Below are 15,508 nucleotides of genomic sequence, written 5' to 3'. Positions count from 1 at the left end.
AATAAAATTGACAAACCACTGGCAAATTTAACAAAGGAAAAGAGGGAGAGAATACAAATAACACGAATAAGAAACGAAATGGGTGACATCACAACAGAATGAACTGAAATAAAAAGGATAATATCAGGATACTATGAAGAACTCTACTCCAACAAATTTGAAAATCTGGAAGAAATGGACAGTTTTATAGAAACACACCACTTACCTAAACTAACAGACTGATGTGGAAATCATACATATGTCCTTTTGTTTCTGATGTATTTCACTTAAGATAATGTTTACAAGGTTCATCCATATCACAGAATGTATTAGAATTTCATTCCTTTTCATGGATGAATAATATTCCATTGTATATTATGTAACGTATACAGTATACAAGATACTACTTTTGTTTTTAACTATCGTGGTAAAAATATATGCAACACAGAATTTGTCATTCTAGACATTTTTAAGTGCGTACAATTCAGTGACATTAATTACATTCATCATGCTGTACATCACCATCATCTATTTCCAAAAGTTTTTCCTCACTCCAAATAGAAACTCAGTACCCCTTAAGCAGTAACTCCTCATTCTACCATCCACCCAGCTCCTGGCACCCACTAATAAATATTTGTCTCTTTGCATTTGCCTATTGTAGATATTCCATAGAAGTGGAATAATACAGTATTTGTCATTTCATGCCTGACTTATTTTATGCAGTATAATGTTTTCAAGGTTCATACATGCCATAGCGTATATCAGAAGTTCATTTCTCTTTATGACCAAATAATATCCCATTGTATGTATATACCATGAATAGTTCATCCATTGATGAACATTTAGTTGTTTCTACCTTTTGGCTACTGTGAATAATGCTGCAGTAAAAACTGGTATTTTAGTATCTGTATGAGTCTCTGCCTTCAAGTCTTTTGGTTATACACCTGGAAGTGGAATTGCCAGAATTGTAAAATGATGCAGCTGCTATGGAAAACAGTTTTGCAGTTTCTCAAGTTAAATGTAGACTTACCATATAACCTGGCAATTCCACTTCTAGGTGTATAACCAAAATGGATGAGGGTTGCTCTAATGTATTTTTAAATCATATGCCAAACTTATATCCTAAAACACTTATCAGCCACCCAGAAATAAAGCTCTTTAGTTCCAGAAGACAAAAAAAAACAGTAATTAATTTACTCATTAATTATTAGACCCTGAATAGACAAGAGTTGCCTATAAACTCAGTTACCTTGAATATGTACTATCACAAAATGGCAGCAAAATCATAATCCCATATAGAAGCAACCATTATCCCAGGATTGTGATAATCAAACTATTTTATCCACCCATACTCCTTAAGAAATCTTGTGGACCTAATTCATTTAACACTTACTCCTGCTCTCCACATATATACTGCTGTTATTAGGTGTTGTCAAGTTGGTTCAGACTCAAAGTAATCCTATGTACAGAACGACAGAATGCCCACCTGGTCCTCCCCAGAACAAAGCCAGGGACTAACTGTAGAAGAGACCATCAATTACTCATATGAAGTTCAAGCTGAAGCTGAAGAAAATTAAAAGTCCATGAGAGCCAAAGTATGACCTTAAGTATATTCCACCTGAATTTAGAAACACATATATACAAAGTCCACTGCAACTGTACTGTCCAAGCTGCCAACTACAAATGCAAATTAACATGCTTTGAAGAAGCATAAAGTTGTTTCTCCCATGTTTGCTGTCCTTAAATAGACAGTAAATCCTTAAAGATAGTCCCCTTCACTCAACAACCAACCTCTTCAACCAAACTCTCCATTAGTGTAGTTTTTTTGCACATCCAACAGCTAAGACCTCCTGCTTGATACATCCAATCCTTGTTTTAACTACCAGCACCACTACAATATTTTGTGGTGCTTTATAAAAAGCACCATCTGAACGTAGCACATACCTTTTATGCCCACTCTAGAACAAAAATATAAAGAGCTCTGGTGGTGTAGCAGTTAAGGCATTTGGCTGCTAACAAAAAGGTCAGTAGTTCAAACCAACCAGCTGTTCCTCATAAGAAAAATGAGGCCTCATGCATCCATAAAGATTTACAGTCTTGGAAATCCAATGGGGGTCTCTATGAGTCAGAAATGACTGAGTGGCAGTGAGTTTGGTTTCGGAGAACAAATGTAAGGAGCTCTGGTGGTACTATGGTTAAAGTATTGGGCTAACCAAAAGGTCTGGACTGACCAGCAGCCCCATGGGAGAAAGATGGTATAGCCTGCTTCTGTAAAGATTTATAGCCTTGGAAACCCTATGGGGCAGTTCTACTCTGTCCTATACAGTCACTATGAGTCAGAATCAACTCAATGGCTGCTGGATTTTTTGGTTTTAGAATATATTTGTGGTTTCTAAAAAGTTTCACCCTTAAAATTTCTCTACACTATCGTTCATGTTATCCTTCATAGTCAGACAAATAAATATTCTCACTTTCCTATATAACCTGTGTCTTCTCCAAGCTCTGTCTCCGAATCAGGCCTTATTAATATCAAGACAAACAAGCACAAAACTTTCTTTCATTTTTGCCAACTATTAGTTTATTATCTATTAATCTACCCCCTTCCATTAAATGACTTTTAAAAGCAAACCAAGTAATAGAATACTCACAAGTTATTTATTTCTGGATTTTAACTATTGTAACTCATTTCAGGCCCATGTTTAGACAGCTATCTATATTTAGTAATGATAGTCTCTTGCATGATAATTTATTCAATACAGAAATACCTAGAATGGTAAATAGTGGGACTGAGGCATAGTAATAGGGAAGCAATGTAGGGACACAGTTCACATTTTGTAATGAGATTTACCCATAATTTTAAATTTCCCTTCTCGTTAGAAAATGAGGTTTTATTTCAAAATATGTTTAGCTAACTAGAAATGAGTCATTTAGCAGATTAATTTTTATTTTGTATTCCACACTAACATTAAAAAACACTTTAATGTTTAATATAAAAGACACTAGTACTGAAGCACTACCAGCCACTCCTCGGAAGGAAAGTTGGGCAATCTACTTCCGTAGTGATATCGCCCCAGAAACCCAAGGAGGGGTCGTCGCTATGAGTTGGGTCCAATTCCATGGCACATAACAACAACAGTAGTACTGAAGCAAGGGGATTTTTAAGGCAGAGAAACCATTCCATTTGATATTGTAATGGTAGACACATGACATTAAGCATTTATCAAAATCAACCCCCCCCCCAAAAAAAAACAAAACCTCACTGCCATCAAGCTGGATCCAACTCATAGCAACCCTTCCTTGGGTTTCTGAGGTGGTATCACTACGGAAGTAGATTGCCCAACCTTCCTTCCAAGGAGTGGCTGGTGAGTTTGAACTGCCAGCCTTCTGGTTAGCAGCTAAATGCCTAAGGCACTATGCCACCAGAGCTCCTATCAAAACCCCCAGGACTGTAGAATGCAAAAGGTAAGGACTGTGGACTTTAGTTAATAATAACAATGTATCAACACTGGCTCATCAACTATAACAAATGTACCACAGGAATGTAAGATGTTAATAGGAAAAATGATGTGTAGGGGGAAAAAGAGTAAACAGGGACTCTGCATTTTCTGAACAATACTCTAAAAAATAAGCTTATTTTTGAAAAAAGACACTATTATAAAAATATTATGTATACAATGAGAATTTTTAGAATTAAACCTTTGTTTCTTCTCTGCCTTCTAATTACCCCTTCATGATTACAAAAAATAAATCCCAGAAAAATACAAAGAACTATAAGCATGACTATCCCATAGTGCTATAAGAAACAAAAACTACTTACAGAAACATCTCACTTTAAGAACACAAAATAACTTTCCATGTTCTAGTATACCTGCAAAGGAATTCAAAGATTCTAAAATTCCTGTTTTGATCTTTCTTTTCTCCCGGGGAAAGGGGCTAAGACAAGTGGAGAGAAACCCAGGGAAGGAGATGCCATGACCTTTGTACATTAAACAAAACTTACCCACTTGAAGGATCTAAGGCAATAGCTCTGGGTTGATCCAACTCTTGCCAAAATAAAACTTTTCGTAAAGATCCATCTAAATTAGAAACTTCAATCCGATTAGTTTCAGAATCTGTCCAGTACAATTTTTCTCCAAGCCAATCACATGCCAGACCATCAGGGGATAATAATCCAGAGACAACAACATTCTGTACACTCTCAGTTTTGTTAAACTCTGTTCGCTTAATGGCTTCTTCGCTTACATCACTCCAGTATATCAAGCCATGACCAAACACAAAGTCCACGGCAGCTGCATCCTCCAAGCCTCCAACTACAATCGTAGCATTCTCTTTGCCATTTGTAGCATCAACCAATCGCAAGTCCCGTCTGTTTGCATAAAGCAACAAAGGGGCCGCTAGAACAAAAAAAAAAAAAAAAGAAAAATACGTAAGTAAAAAGGAAATGTATTGGTTCTTATTAATTGGGTTTCAAATCAGCATTAGTGAGCAAACACAATAAAAAAAATTTAAAAGAGTAAATAAATCTATAGATGAATGACTAAAATCTTTTCACATGCAAAATATTATTTTTGCAGCTTCTTAAAAACAAAAAGTAGTGACGGGGGGTGGGGGGGAATTCCACCAGGACAGTCTTTTCTTGTTAAAACAGTCTGTCAGATAAAATTAAAATACCTGGCAACACAAAGTGCTAGTAAGAGTATGGAGCCACTGGAATGCTCATTCCACTGGTGGGAACGTAAAATGGAGCACACACTTTCAAAACAGTTTGGCCATCTCTTAAAAGTTTATACATCTACCATATGTTCCAGTCATTCAACACCCTGGTATTTACTCAAGAAATAAAAGCATGTATCAGTATAAGATATATACATAAATGTTCATAGCAGCTTTATTTATAATAACCCAAACTGGAATCAACCCAAATGTCATCAACAGATAAATGGATAAAGTGCGACACATCCACACAATGGAATACTACTCAACAATGAAAGGTAACTATTATACACCTAACAACGTGGATGAATCTCAAAATAATTAAGTTGAATAAAAGAAGCCCAGTGCATGAATCCATTTATATAAAATTTTAGAAAATGCAAACTAATCTACTGTGACAGAAAGCAGATCAGTGGTTGTCTAGAGATAGGAAGAGGAAATAAAGAACAAGAGGGAAAGATTTAAAGGCACATGAAAAAACTTTTGTAGTTATGGCTGTGTTATCTTGATTACAATGAAGAACAGATTCAGAAGTGTATACATGTCAAAACCTACTAAATTTTACCTTTTACATAAGCGCAAGTTATTGAATTTTAATTATACAATAATAAGGCTGTTAAATAAACAATCTGGCAGAGACACAGTTCTTAATACAACTATTTTATTCTTCCGTATTTTAATTATTAGAATGATCATTAAATAACACCTAATACTAAAACTAAATATAAAGCTTATTTTAAAGAAATACCTCCACTCCTCCCTTATCAACATGGTTCAGTTCCAAAGACCAGGTCATTATGTGAAAACTGGTTTTATACAAAAATGGATGACCACATCAGATCACAAAATGGAGGATAACTACATCATTACATCACTCCCAAAGCTCTGAGAATCACAGCGCAGCCAAGTTCACACATAACCTCAACCATCAACTATCAGAGTTAGTGTCTCTCATCTTGCACTCTGGCATTCATTACTGCCAGACGTGCATTGTTAATACACAAAATAGGTAAGTAGATTTTTCACTATTGCCGTATATGCAAAATGCTGGATAATGAGATAGTGAGGAGTGGATGTGATATTTAATTTTAAGAAAATTAAAGCTTTTAGGATTAAAGTAATATAAATTCTATAGTTTAAAATATAATATATATATAAATATTATTGCTTCTGATATCTAACTTCATTGATTAAAAAAAAAAAAAAAACTCACTGCCGTCAAGTTGGTTCCAACTCATAGCGACCCCTCCTTGAGTTTCCGAGGCAGTATCTCTACAGAACTACATTGTCCAGTCTTCCTTCTGAGGAGTGGCTGGTGGGTTTGAACCACCAGCCTTCTGATTAGCAGTCAAATGCCTGAGGCACTACACCACCTTCATCCTATCAAGGAATAATTAAAGATCTATAGCACCACTGACCAACAGAACTTTCTGTGATGACTGGAAAGTTCTCTCGACTGTGCAACATGGTAGCCACTAGCCACCTATGGCTATGGAGCATCTGAAAAGTAGCTAGTGTGACCAAGGAATTAAATTTTTTATTTTATTTTAATTAATTCAAATAGACAAATGTGGCTAATAGCTATCACAAAGATTTACACAGTAGGGTAAAGAACACAAATGAAGCAGCAAAAGTAAGACCAGAGCTATGATTCAATAACCTGTATGATCTTTTCTCGCAATTACTTACTGAAGGTATAAATAAAACTCAAAGCCAAATCCAAGTACCATTTAGATTAAAGAAGACTCCCTCTTTTTAAAAAAAAAAAAAAAAACTACTCTCATATCAAAAATTTAAGGTGTTCAAAGAAGCGTAAAAAGAAAAAAAGTGTAAGCTTATGGTTGTATCTGCCAAACGGAATTATGAATGTTCACTGTATTCATCTATATGTACATGAAATTTCCCTTCTAATTAAGCTTAAATCCAACGTTCTTGGTCAAAAACAAATGACCGAGGGCCTTTATTCTGTGTATCTATTGCAGCTACTGGCAAAGTCATGAATTTCCCTCACAAATTCACTTTTAACTCATTCTAGGCCTTCCCACATTGATTTACCAGTCTCATGACACTCACCGTACCATATGAAATTAAGCCTTTCATACTATGGGCCAAACAGAAACCTGAGAAGAAAGGTCTCCATTACTGAAGAATACAATGCTATGAGTCAGAATCAACTCAACGGCATACAACAATAAAACAATGCTAAAGACTACATGGATCTAATAAATTGTCCTAGACCACTTAAAATTTAAAAACCAAAAGTGATACTAGTCTAGTATTTATCAGGCATCTTTTTTATAGAACTATCCTTAGAAAGGGAGCTCTGGTGGAGTAGTGCCTAAGGCACCTGACTGCTAACCAGAAGGCTGATGGTTCAAACCCACCAGCCACCCTTCAGAAGGAAGACTGGGCAACCTGCTTCCATAGCTGATACCACCTCCGAAACCCAAGGAGGGGTCGCTATGAGTCGGATCCAACTCGACAGCAGTGAATTTGGTTTAAAGACCAACAGGAGAAAGACTTACAAGCAGAACACCTAACTCAGGGCGATGTACCTAATTCTACGGAGAGACACCTCTTGGAGCAATCGGCCACAGGGCACCAGAGGGGCAGCATTCACATGAAGGGAAAGCTGGACAGACAGGAATGCATACTTAAGAAGGGCAAGGGGTGGGGGGTGGTCACAGGGATAGGAGGTAAGGAGAGTATGTTATGGTCGGGGATAGTAATCAGGGTGTGAACTCAAATGTACATGAACTGTTGAATGTAAAACATATTTGGCACTGTAAATTTGCACCCAAAGCACAATTAAAAATAAATAAATAAATAAATAAAGCCTCTCAAGCCCTCTAAGGACAAAAAGAAAAAGGACGGAGTGGGGAGAAGCAAGCAATTGTTTTTAAATTAGTCTTGTTATAGTTGAGGATTTCTAAAGACTGCATGCAAACCTCCCATTATTAAAAGGAAATCCCGGTGTTCATCTGTCCAACCACCCTTCTGATGCTTGAATACTTTCTGTACTATTGACATAAATATTTATTCAATAATATATTATATGCAGTATTTGAAAGTACAAAGTTCTGGTAGCGCAGTGCCTAAGGCACTTGACTGCTAACCAGAACACTGGCGGTTCAAACCCACCAGCCACTCCTCAGAAGGAAGGTTGGGCAATCTACTTCCGTAGTGATACTGCCTCGGAAACCCAAGGAGGAGGGGTCACTATGAGTCGGGTCCAACTCAACGGCACATAACAACAGCAACAAATATAGTTTTAATCTACTAAATAAATACATTTGACTCATACACACCCTTGTCCCCAGTTGTAGTGTGTGTGTGCGTGAGGGTGTGTGTCTGTATGCCATGCAATCTATATCTTCCATTAAATGTTTACTGTCTAGTCCCAGTATTTTTACCAGATAATCACAATCAAATCTCTTTAGTAGAACACTCACTAGTGCTCAGGAATCCTTACTTTCCTTTATTAACTTCCTACCAAGCTTTCTCTAGCAGCCTTTCTAAACTTATTTTCCTGAAGACAAATTCCATGCTTTGAATTCTTCATTCTCAGATTATCTCATAGTCTCAGTGAAGCGAAAAACAAGGTAAATTTCATACATTCCCCAACAACTTTCATTTATACTCCTCAAAAATCTCTCTACACCTTAACCCATCCTGTCCTCCTTTTCGTAAGACAAGTTACTCTTTCTCCCTTCTGAGGCTAAAGCAGTGTTTTTGGTTCAGTACCCCCTACGTCAGGAGCTCTGGTAGTGTAGTGCCTAAGGCACCTGACTGCTAACCAGAAGGCTGGAGGTTCAAACCCACCAGCCACTCCTCGAAAGGAAGGTTGGGCAATCTACTTCCATAGTGATACTGCCTCAGAAACCCAAGGAGGAGTCGCTATGAGTCGGGTCCAACTCGACAGCACACAACAACTCCCTATGTCCTCAGGAACTCTGCCCTCACTCCTTCCCTATTTCTTCTATCTTCAATGACTCCTACCTTCTGTCCACAGACTAGGTCCCTGCTAGCAAAATAATTTTGTTTTAATAACTAACTATGCTCCCACTATGAAAATAATTCTATTTCTCCTAACCACTAAATCTTATAGCATTAATAGATACTTCACGCCATCATTCTAATTAACTATTAACAAATCTAACTTCCTATCCACCACTCAACTGACTTTCCCAAATCTTCATAACCAAATCCAATGGCCTTTTCTCACTTCTTGACCTCTGTGCACCACTCAACACAGCTGAATATATCCCTAATGTATATAAAATATTCTCTTTACACTATACTACCTATATACTCTTGTTTATCTCACCATGATTTGTCTTTTTGTTTCAAGTTTTCCTTCTACTTCCTAAATATAGGTATCACCAAAACTCTCTTTTGTCCCCTAAAAGAGAGAATATGAAAGAGGAAATTATTCAAGTTCACAAGCAACTCTATGCATGTAATTTCCAAGTGTCAACCTACAGCCTAACCTTCAGACCTGCATCTATTACTTGTTGGCCATCTTTTCCTGCTAGTAAATTAAATTCCTCACTTTCCCCCCAAAGATCTCTCATCAGTAAAATGCCATCACCATTTTCCTAATCTTACTAGTATGTCCTGGAACCATCCTTGATTTCTCCTTCTTTCCCCAGCCTGCGATTCATTCGTCTTGATTCTTCCTTCACATCATTAAAATTGTCTCCTGCTTTCCATTTTTATCACCCTTATTCTATTCTGGGAGCTCTGCTGGAGTAGTGCCTAGAGCATCTGACTGCTAACCAGAAGGCTGGCGGTTCATACCCACCAGCTACTCCTCGGAAGGAAGGTTGGGCAATCTATTTCCCTTAGTGATACCACCTCAGAAATCCAAAGATGGGTTTCTATGAGTCAGATCTGACTTGATGGCAGTGAGTTTTTGAGTTTTTTTTTGTTTTGTTTTTATCCTATGCTACACCTAATGTATCCTAACAGTAAATGACCTCAACAATCCTCCTTACCTTACCTACTTCTAATATTTCTATCAGTATCTAGTAATACTAAATGTTTCCTGATTCCCCATTGCTTAAAACAGTCTCAATACCTTAGCCCTTTGTCATGTAACTTCTACCTACCACATTCTGAACTTTTTATAGCTTCTGCATCATACAAACTAGTTTTTACATGTAAACGGTGAGTACATTATATTCCATCACCACAAGTTATTTGTCTTTCTGCCCACTCCATACCTCTTTGCCATATTCCCGAAACATAAATCCCTTCAAGTCAGATTCAAATCTTTTCTTACTCCATCAATCTCCCCAATTACTTTCGCTTTCCTTCGTTTAGCCCTTAGTCTTTACCAATTATCTGATACTAACATTTTTAAAAGCATTACTTCTTACCTCAACTAGGACCCCTGGAATGGGAGTCTTATCTTATAACTCACTTTATCCCCAATTCCTAGCACAGTTCACTAACACAGAAATGAGTAAACATGCATACTAATGTTTAAAAGCAATTTTCCGGAACCTGCTCTAAAAATGTATTTCCCATAAGCCCCAAAAGACTTTACACCTACTTACCAAGTGTTCACAAGTACCCATTATTTATCCACTGATTTGGCTTGACCAAACTTTAGTCAGGCTTCTCTTCTTCTCACAGCCCCTAATGATTAGCCTGCCCTTAAGGTTAAACAAGCAGATGCAGAACATCCTCCCTTAGCAACTCATTCCAACATCAGTTGGGGGGGGGAGAGACATTTCCTGTTAAACTATCCTGATCATGCCATCTGCTTACCCTCATCCTTTTGTCCCACTTTCCCACAAAAATCCCTCTGGCTCTGCTTAACCCCCTCCCTCCCTGTTCCTGTTTCATTTTAAGATACTTATCGATCTAGTCTCTTATACATCGCTTGTACTTTGGTCCTGTTACCAGGAGGGACCAATCCCTAGAGGATATATCATGCTTGGTAGAGTGTCAGCAAAAAAGAGGAAGACTGAGTAGGAAGGACTGACACAGTGGCTGCAACGATGGCCTCAAGCACAGTAACAATTGTGAGGATGGCACAGGACTGGGCAGTGTTTCATTCTGTTTTACACAGGGTCACTATGAGTCAAAACCAACTCAAAACCACCTAACACCACCACCACCAATCTTGTGGTCAGACATTCTCCCTATTACAACAGTCCTTTAAATAAAATTTCTCTGTATCTAAGTCTGAACCTGTTTTTGACATTTATATAGTGATGTGACTTCAATGAAGACTGGACTTTATCTATGGACCTGTACCATTCCTGCCTAGGTAATGGCACTTTGCAAATCACCTGGCCTCCTCTTCAGTTCAGAGATCCAGGGATGCTTTGGTGAGTTTAAGTCCTGAACCGGCGCTCTTATCTGTTGTAGCACGGTAAGAAGTAACATACTGTGATTCAAGTGCAGACATTTTCCTTTAGCTCTTCAACTAGGGAATCACTCCCTAACTCTCAAACAGACATATTCTCAACTCTTCTGTGAGGCCTCTTTTGTTAGTCCTTAGCTTCCCTAGATAGGGAGTCCATGAGGAATTTCCTCCGCTCCTTCACTGTGATTGTGCAACAGAATTTCCTTAGCTCCTTGGACAAGGATTGCACAAGGGAATATTCAAAGGTATCCTTTCCTAGCTCCTTGAAAGTAATATCTGATTTAATTATCTTAACTCTGTGTCAAGCACCCATGCTCCTCTTCTCCTTCTGACTACATGCTTTATCATTACGGCCCTAATCCAATCCCACATTTTCAAAAATGGCAAAATTTTACCAAAAATAATTTAGAATCTCAATCTCCTCTCTTTGGAAAACGTAGAATGTCCTCAAACTGCTCACATAGGACCTCATCCTTCTGAGTACCCATTCTTCCTTCTTCCTTTATACTACCTTCCATCTTCCCCTGGCTCCCTTGAATCGTCTAATCTATCACTCTTCAATATTCCTATCTCCTTATCCTTCTATCCACCCCTGCCAAACCCTTCCTTTTACCACTCTAACCACTCAACTCCCTATAGACACTCAAGCTTTAGCCCTCCTTCTCCCCACACTGGAGAATCTCAAGGGGCTCAGGTACCTCAAGAGAAAACACCTGAAGATGAAAAAACTAACTGAATGGTTTATCCATGCAGAAGAGTTTTACAGACATCCAGACAGCCAATTGGTCTCATCAATTTCACACTTGAAATTTAGTCCACAGCCTCCATCAAGGAAATCTTAAAGGTATTCTCCAAATTTACTGGTGGGAACACTTCAGCTCTCAACTTTGAGCAGGTAACCTCAACTTGTCCCATCTATCAGAAACACAATCCCAACAAAAATAAAAAGGTGGTGCAAGGATGAGAACCATCTCCTTTAAATAAATCAGTTAGCTGAAATTTTACATTGGAATTGCAAGCTTTCTATTTGTGTCTGTATGTTTTTGTATCTGTATATACATATGTATGCCGTATATAATATTTTCCTCTCTCCAGATGGTATTAACAACTAGTTAAGATTATAAAATATCTTAAAGGAATTCTACTCAGCACTTTCAGAAGCAGACTGTCACCTCCTTTTTGGAATGATGTCTGCTATACTGCCGGAAGATGAGGCCCTCAGGTTAAAAGGCATTCAAAATAACGACTGGGAGAGAGCTACCTCCTCAAAAGAGAGTCAATCTTAATGATGCATATGAAGCAAAGCTTTCAGGTCTTCTTTTGCTGATGTGGCATGACTCAAAATGAGAAGAAACAGCTACAAACATTCATAAATAACTAGAATGTTGTATGTACAACGCAGGAAAACTGGAAGTCATCAAAAACTAAATGAACACATGAAGAGTGATATCCCAGGTAACAGTGAGCTGAAATGAAATGGAGCTGGCTACTTTGGATCAGATAATCATATAGTCTACTATGCCAGGAATGATAAATTGAAGATGAATGGCATCTCATTCATCATCAAAAAGAACATTTCAAAATCTATCCTAAAGTACAATGGCTGTCAGTGATAAGATAATATCCATATGCCTACAAGGAAGACCAGGTAATATGACTCTTATTCAAATTTATACACCAATCACTAAAGCCAAAGGTGAAGAAATTAATGATCTTTACCGACTTCTGTAGTCTGAAATTGATAAACATCCAATTAAGATGCAGTGATAATTACTAGTGATTGGAATGTGAAAGTTGGAAACAAAAAACTATCAGGGGTTAGAAAATATGGCTTTGGTGACAGAAATGACACCAGAGATCACATGATAATATTTTGCAAGACCAATGGCCTACTAAATGCAAATACTTTTTTCCAACATAAACAGGGATTATACACATGGACTTCACCAGATGGAATACATACACAGGAATCAAACTGACTACCTCTTTGGACAGAGATAATGGAGAAGCACAATTATCATCAATCAGAACAAGGTCAAGGGCCAACCGTGGAAAAGACCATCAATTACTTACATGCAAGTTTAAACTGAAGCTGAAGAAAATTGAAACATGTCAATAAGAGCCAAACTACAACCTTGAGAATATCACATCTGAATTTAGAGACCATGTATAGAATAGATTCGATGCACTGAACACCAGTGACCAAAGACCAGATGAGCTGTGGGAAGACATCAAGGATATCATCCATGAAGAAAGCAAAAGGTCACTAAAAAGACAGGAGAGGATGAAAAGACAAAAATGGATGTCAGAAGAAATCTGAAACTTGCTCTTGATCACAGAATAACTAAGTGAATGGAAAAAGAGATCAAGTACAAGGGCTGAAAAGATTTCAAAGGGGGGCTCAAAAAAAAAAAGAAAGAATTTATAATGAAATGTATAAAGACCTGGAGTTAGGAAATCAAAAGGGAATACACTTAGAATTTCTCAAGCTGAAACAACTGAAGACAACACTCAAGCCTGGAATTGCAATACTGAAGGATTCTATGGGCAAAACAATAAACAATGCAGGAAGAATCAAAAGAAGACAGAAGGAATACAGAGTCACTGTACCAAAAAGAACTGGTAAACATTCAACCACGTGAGGAAGTACCATATGATCAAGAGCCAATGGTACTAAAAGAAGTCCAAGCTGCACTGAAGGCATTATCAAAAAGCAAGCCTCCAGGAATTGACGAACTATCATTTGAGGCATTTCAACAAACAGATGCAATATGAAAACAAAACCACTGAGAAAATTGTCCAAGATTTGCTCGAGGAGAACTTCACTGGTATGATGAAAGATGAGAACATATCTATTCAGGAAGTCCAACGAACCCCAAACAGGAGAGACCCCAACAGAAAATCACCAAGACACATCACCATGCAACTCATCAAAACCAAAGACAAAGGCAGAATCCTAAAAAAAGCACAGGAAAAAACAAAAAGTTACCTACAAAGGACAGTAAGAATAAGCTCTGATTTCTCAGCAGAAACCATGCACACGAGAAGGCAATGGGAGGGTATATATAAAACCCTGAAAGAGAAAAATTTTCAACCAAGAATTATATATGCGGCAAAATTGTGCCTCCAATATGATGGTGAAATTAGGAGATTTCCAGATAAGCAGAAACTAAGGGAATTTGTTAAAACCAGACCAACCTTACAAGAAATGCTAAAGGGAGTCCTTTGAACAGAGAACCAAAAATATCAAATAACAACCGACCATTAATACATAAGATGACACAACCCAGAAACCACAGCTATGGACATATCCAAAGTAAAATGAGCTTAAAAGATTGTAAACAGGGAACCAGAAACATCAACTGGCAAGTGAGGACAACTACAAACAAAAAGAGGGAAAGTGTGTAGTTACAGAACTTCCAAATGGTGAGGAAGTTAAGAGAGTTGCAAGATAGAATGGACTGTTCTAAACTTGGGGAGAAAATTATAAATCATAGGGTAACCTCAAAGAAAAATGATAAACCTTCACATCACAATAAAAAAGAGGACAAACACAAATATTCAGCATATACCAAAATAACAGCAACAAAGGAAATGATAACACGATTCATGAACATAATGGACTCAGCAGAGAAAATAACATGGAACAAGGAAACCAGGGACACCATGATAAAACTAGTAACAAAATGACAGCAACAAATTCAAACTTACCAATAATTACCCTGAATGTTAACAGATAAAATGCACCACTCAAGAGATGGAGAGTTGCAGACTGGATAAGAAAACAAAACCCATAAATATGCTGTCAACAAGAGACATACCTAAGAGATAAAGACAACAGTAGACTAAAAATCAAAGGTTGGAAAAAGACTATCAAGCAAATGGCAACAGTAAGAGAGCAGGACTGGCAATATTAATTTCTGATCAAACTGACTTTAAGACAAAACCACCATACGAGCAAGGAAGGACATTATATAATGATTAAAGGATCAATTGAACATGAAGATATAACCATAATAAATATCTATGAACCCAATGAAGGAACCCAAAAATACATAAATCAGACTTTAAAAGAATTAAAAAGCCAAATAGAAGACTCCAAAGTCATAGTGGGAGACTTTAATACACCGCTTTCTTTGAAAGATAAAACAACCAGAAAGAAACTCAACAAAGATGTACAAGAGCTAAACATTACAATTCACCAACTTGGCCTTACAGACATCTACAGAGCACTTCACCCAACAGCAGCACAATATACTTTCTTTTCCAGTACACATGGAACATTTTCCAGGATAGACCATAAAGCAAGCCTTAATAAATTTTAAAACATTAAAATACTGCAAAGCATCTTCTCAGATCATAATGTTATCAAATTAGAAATCAACGATAGGAAGATCAACAGGAAAAGAGTAAACACATGGATACTGAACAACACTC

The 15,508-nt window shown here is 37.4% G+C and overlaps 1 protein-coding gene across 1 annotated transcript in view; it reads right to left on the bottom strand.

Annotated features, from left to right (window-relative positions):
• Nucleotides 1-15,508, bottom strand: part of LRP6 (LDL receptor related protein 6) — a 255,064-nt gene that overhangs the window by 184,971 nt on the left and 54,585 nt on the right. The window contains exon 3 of the mRNA XM_042782839.1: nt 3,980-4,373. Within this exon, the coding sequence (XP_042638773.1) occupies nt 3,980-4,373 (394 nt within the window). The remainder of the gene's footprint in view (nt 1-3,979; nt 4,374-15,508) is intronic.

This window comes from Orycteropus afer, unplaced genomic scaffold, assembly GCF_000298275.1.
Source record: "Orycteropus afer afer isolate SDZICR_OR568_19922 unplaced genomic scaffold, OryAfe1.0 scaffold00488, whole genome shotgun sequence".
NCBI lineage: Eukaryota > Metazoa > Chordata > Mammalia > Tubulidentata > Orycteropodidae > Orycteropus > Orycteropus afer.
Note: the sequence above shows the minus strand (reverse complement) of the source record. Positions and strands in the feature narration are given on the sequence as shown.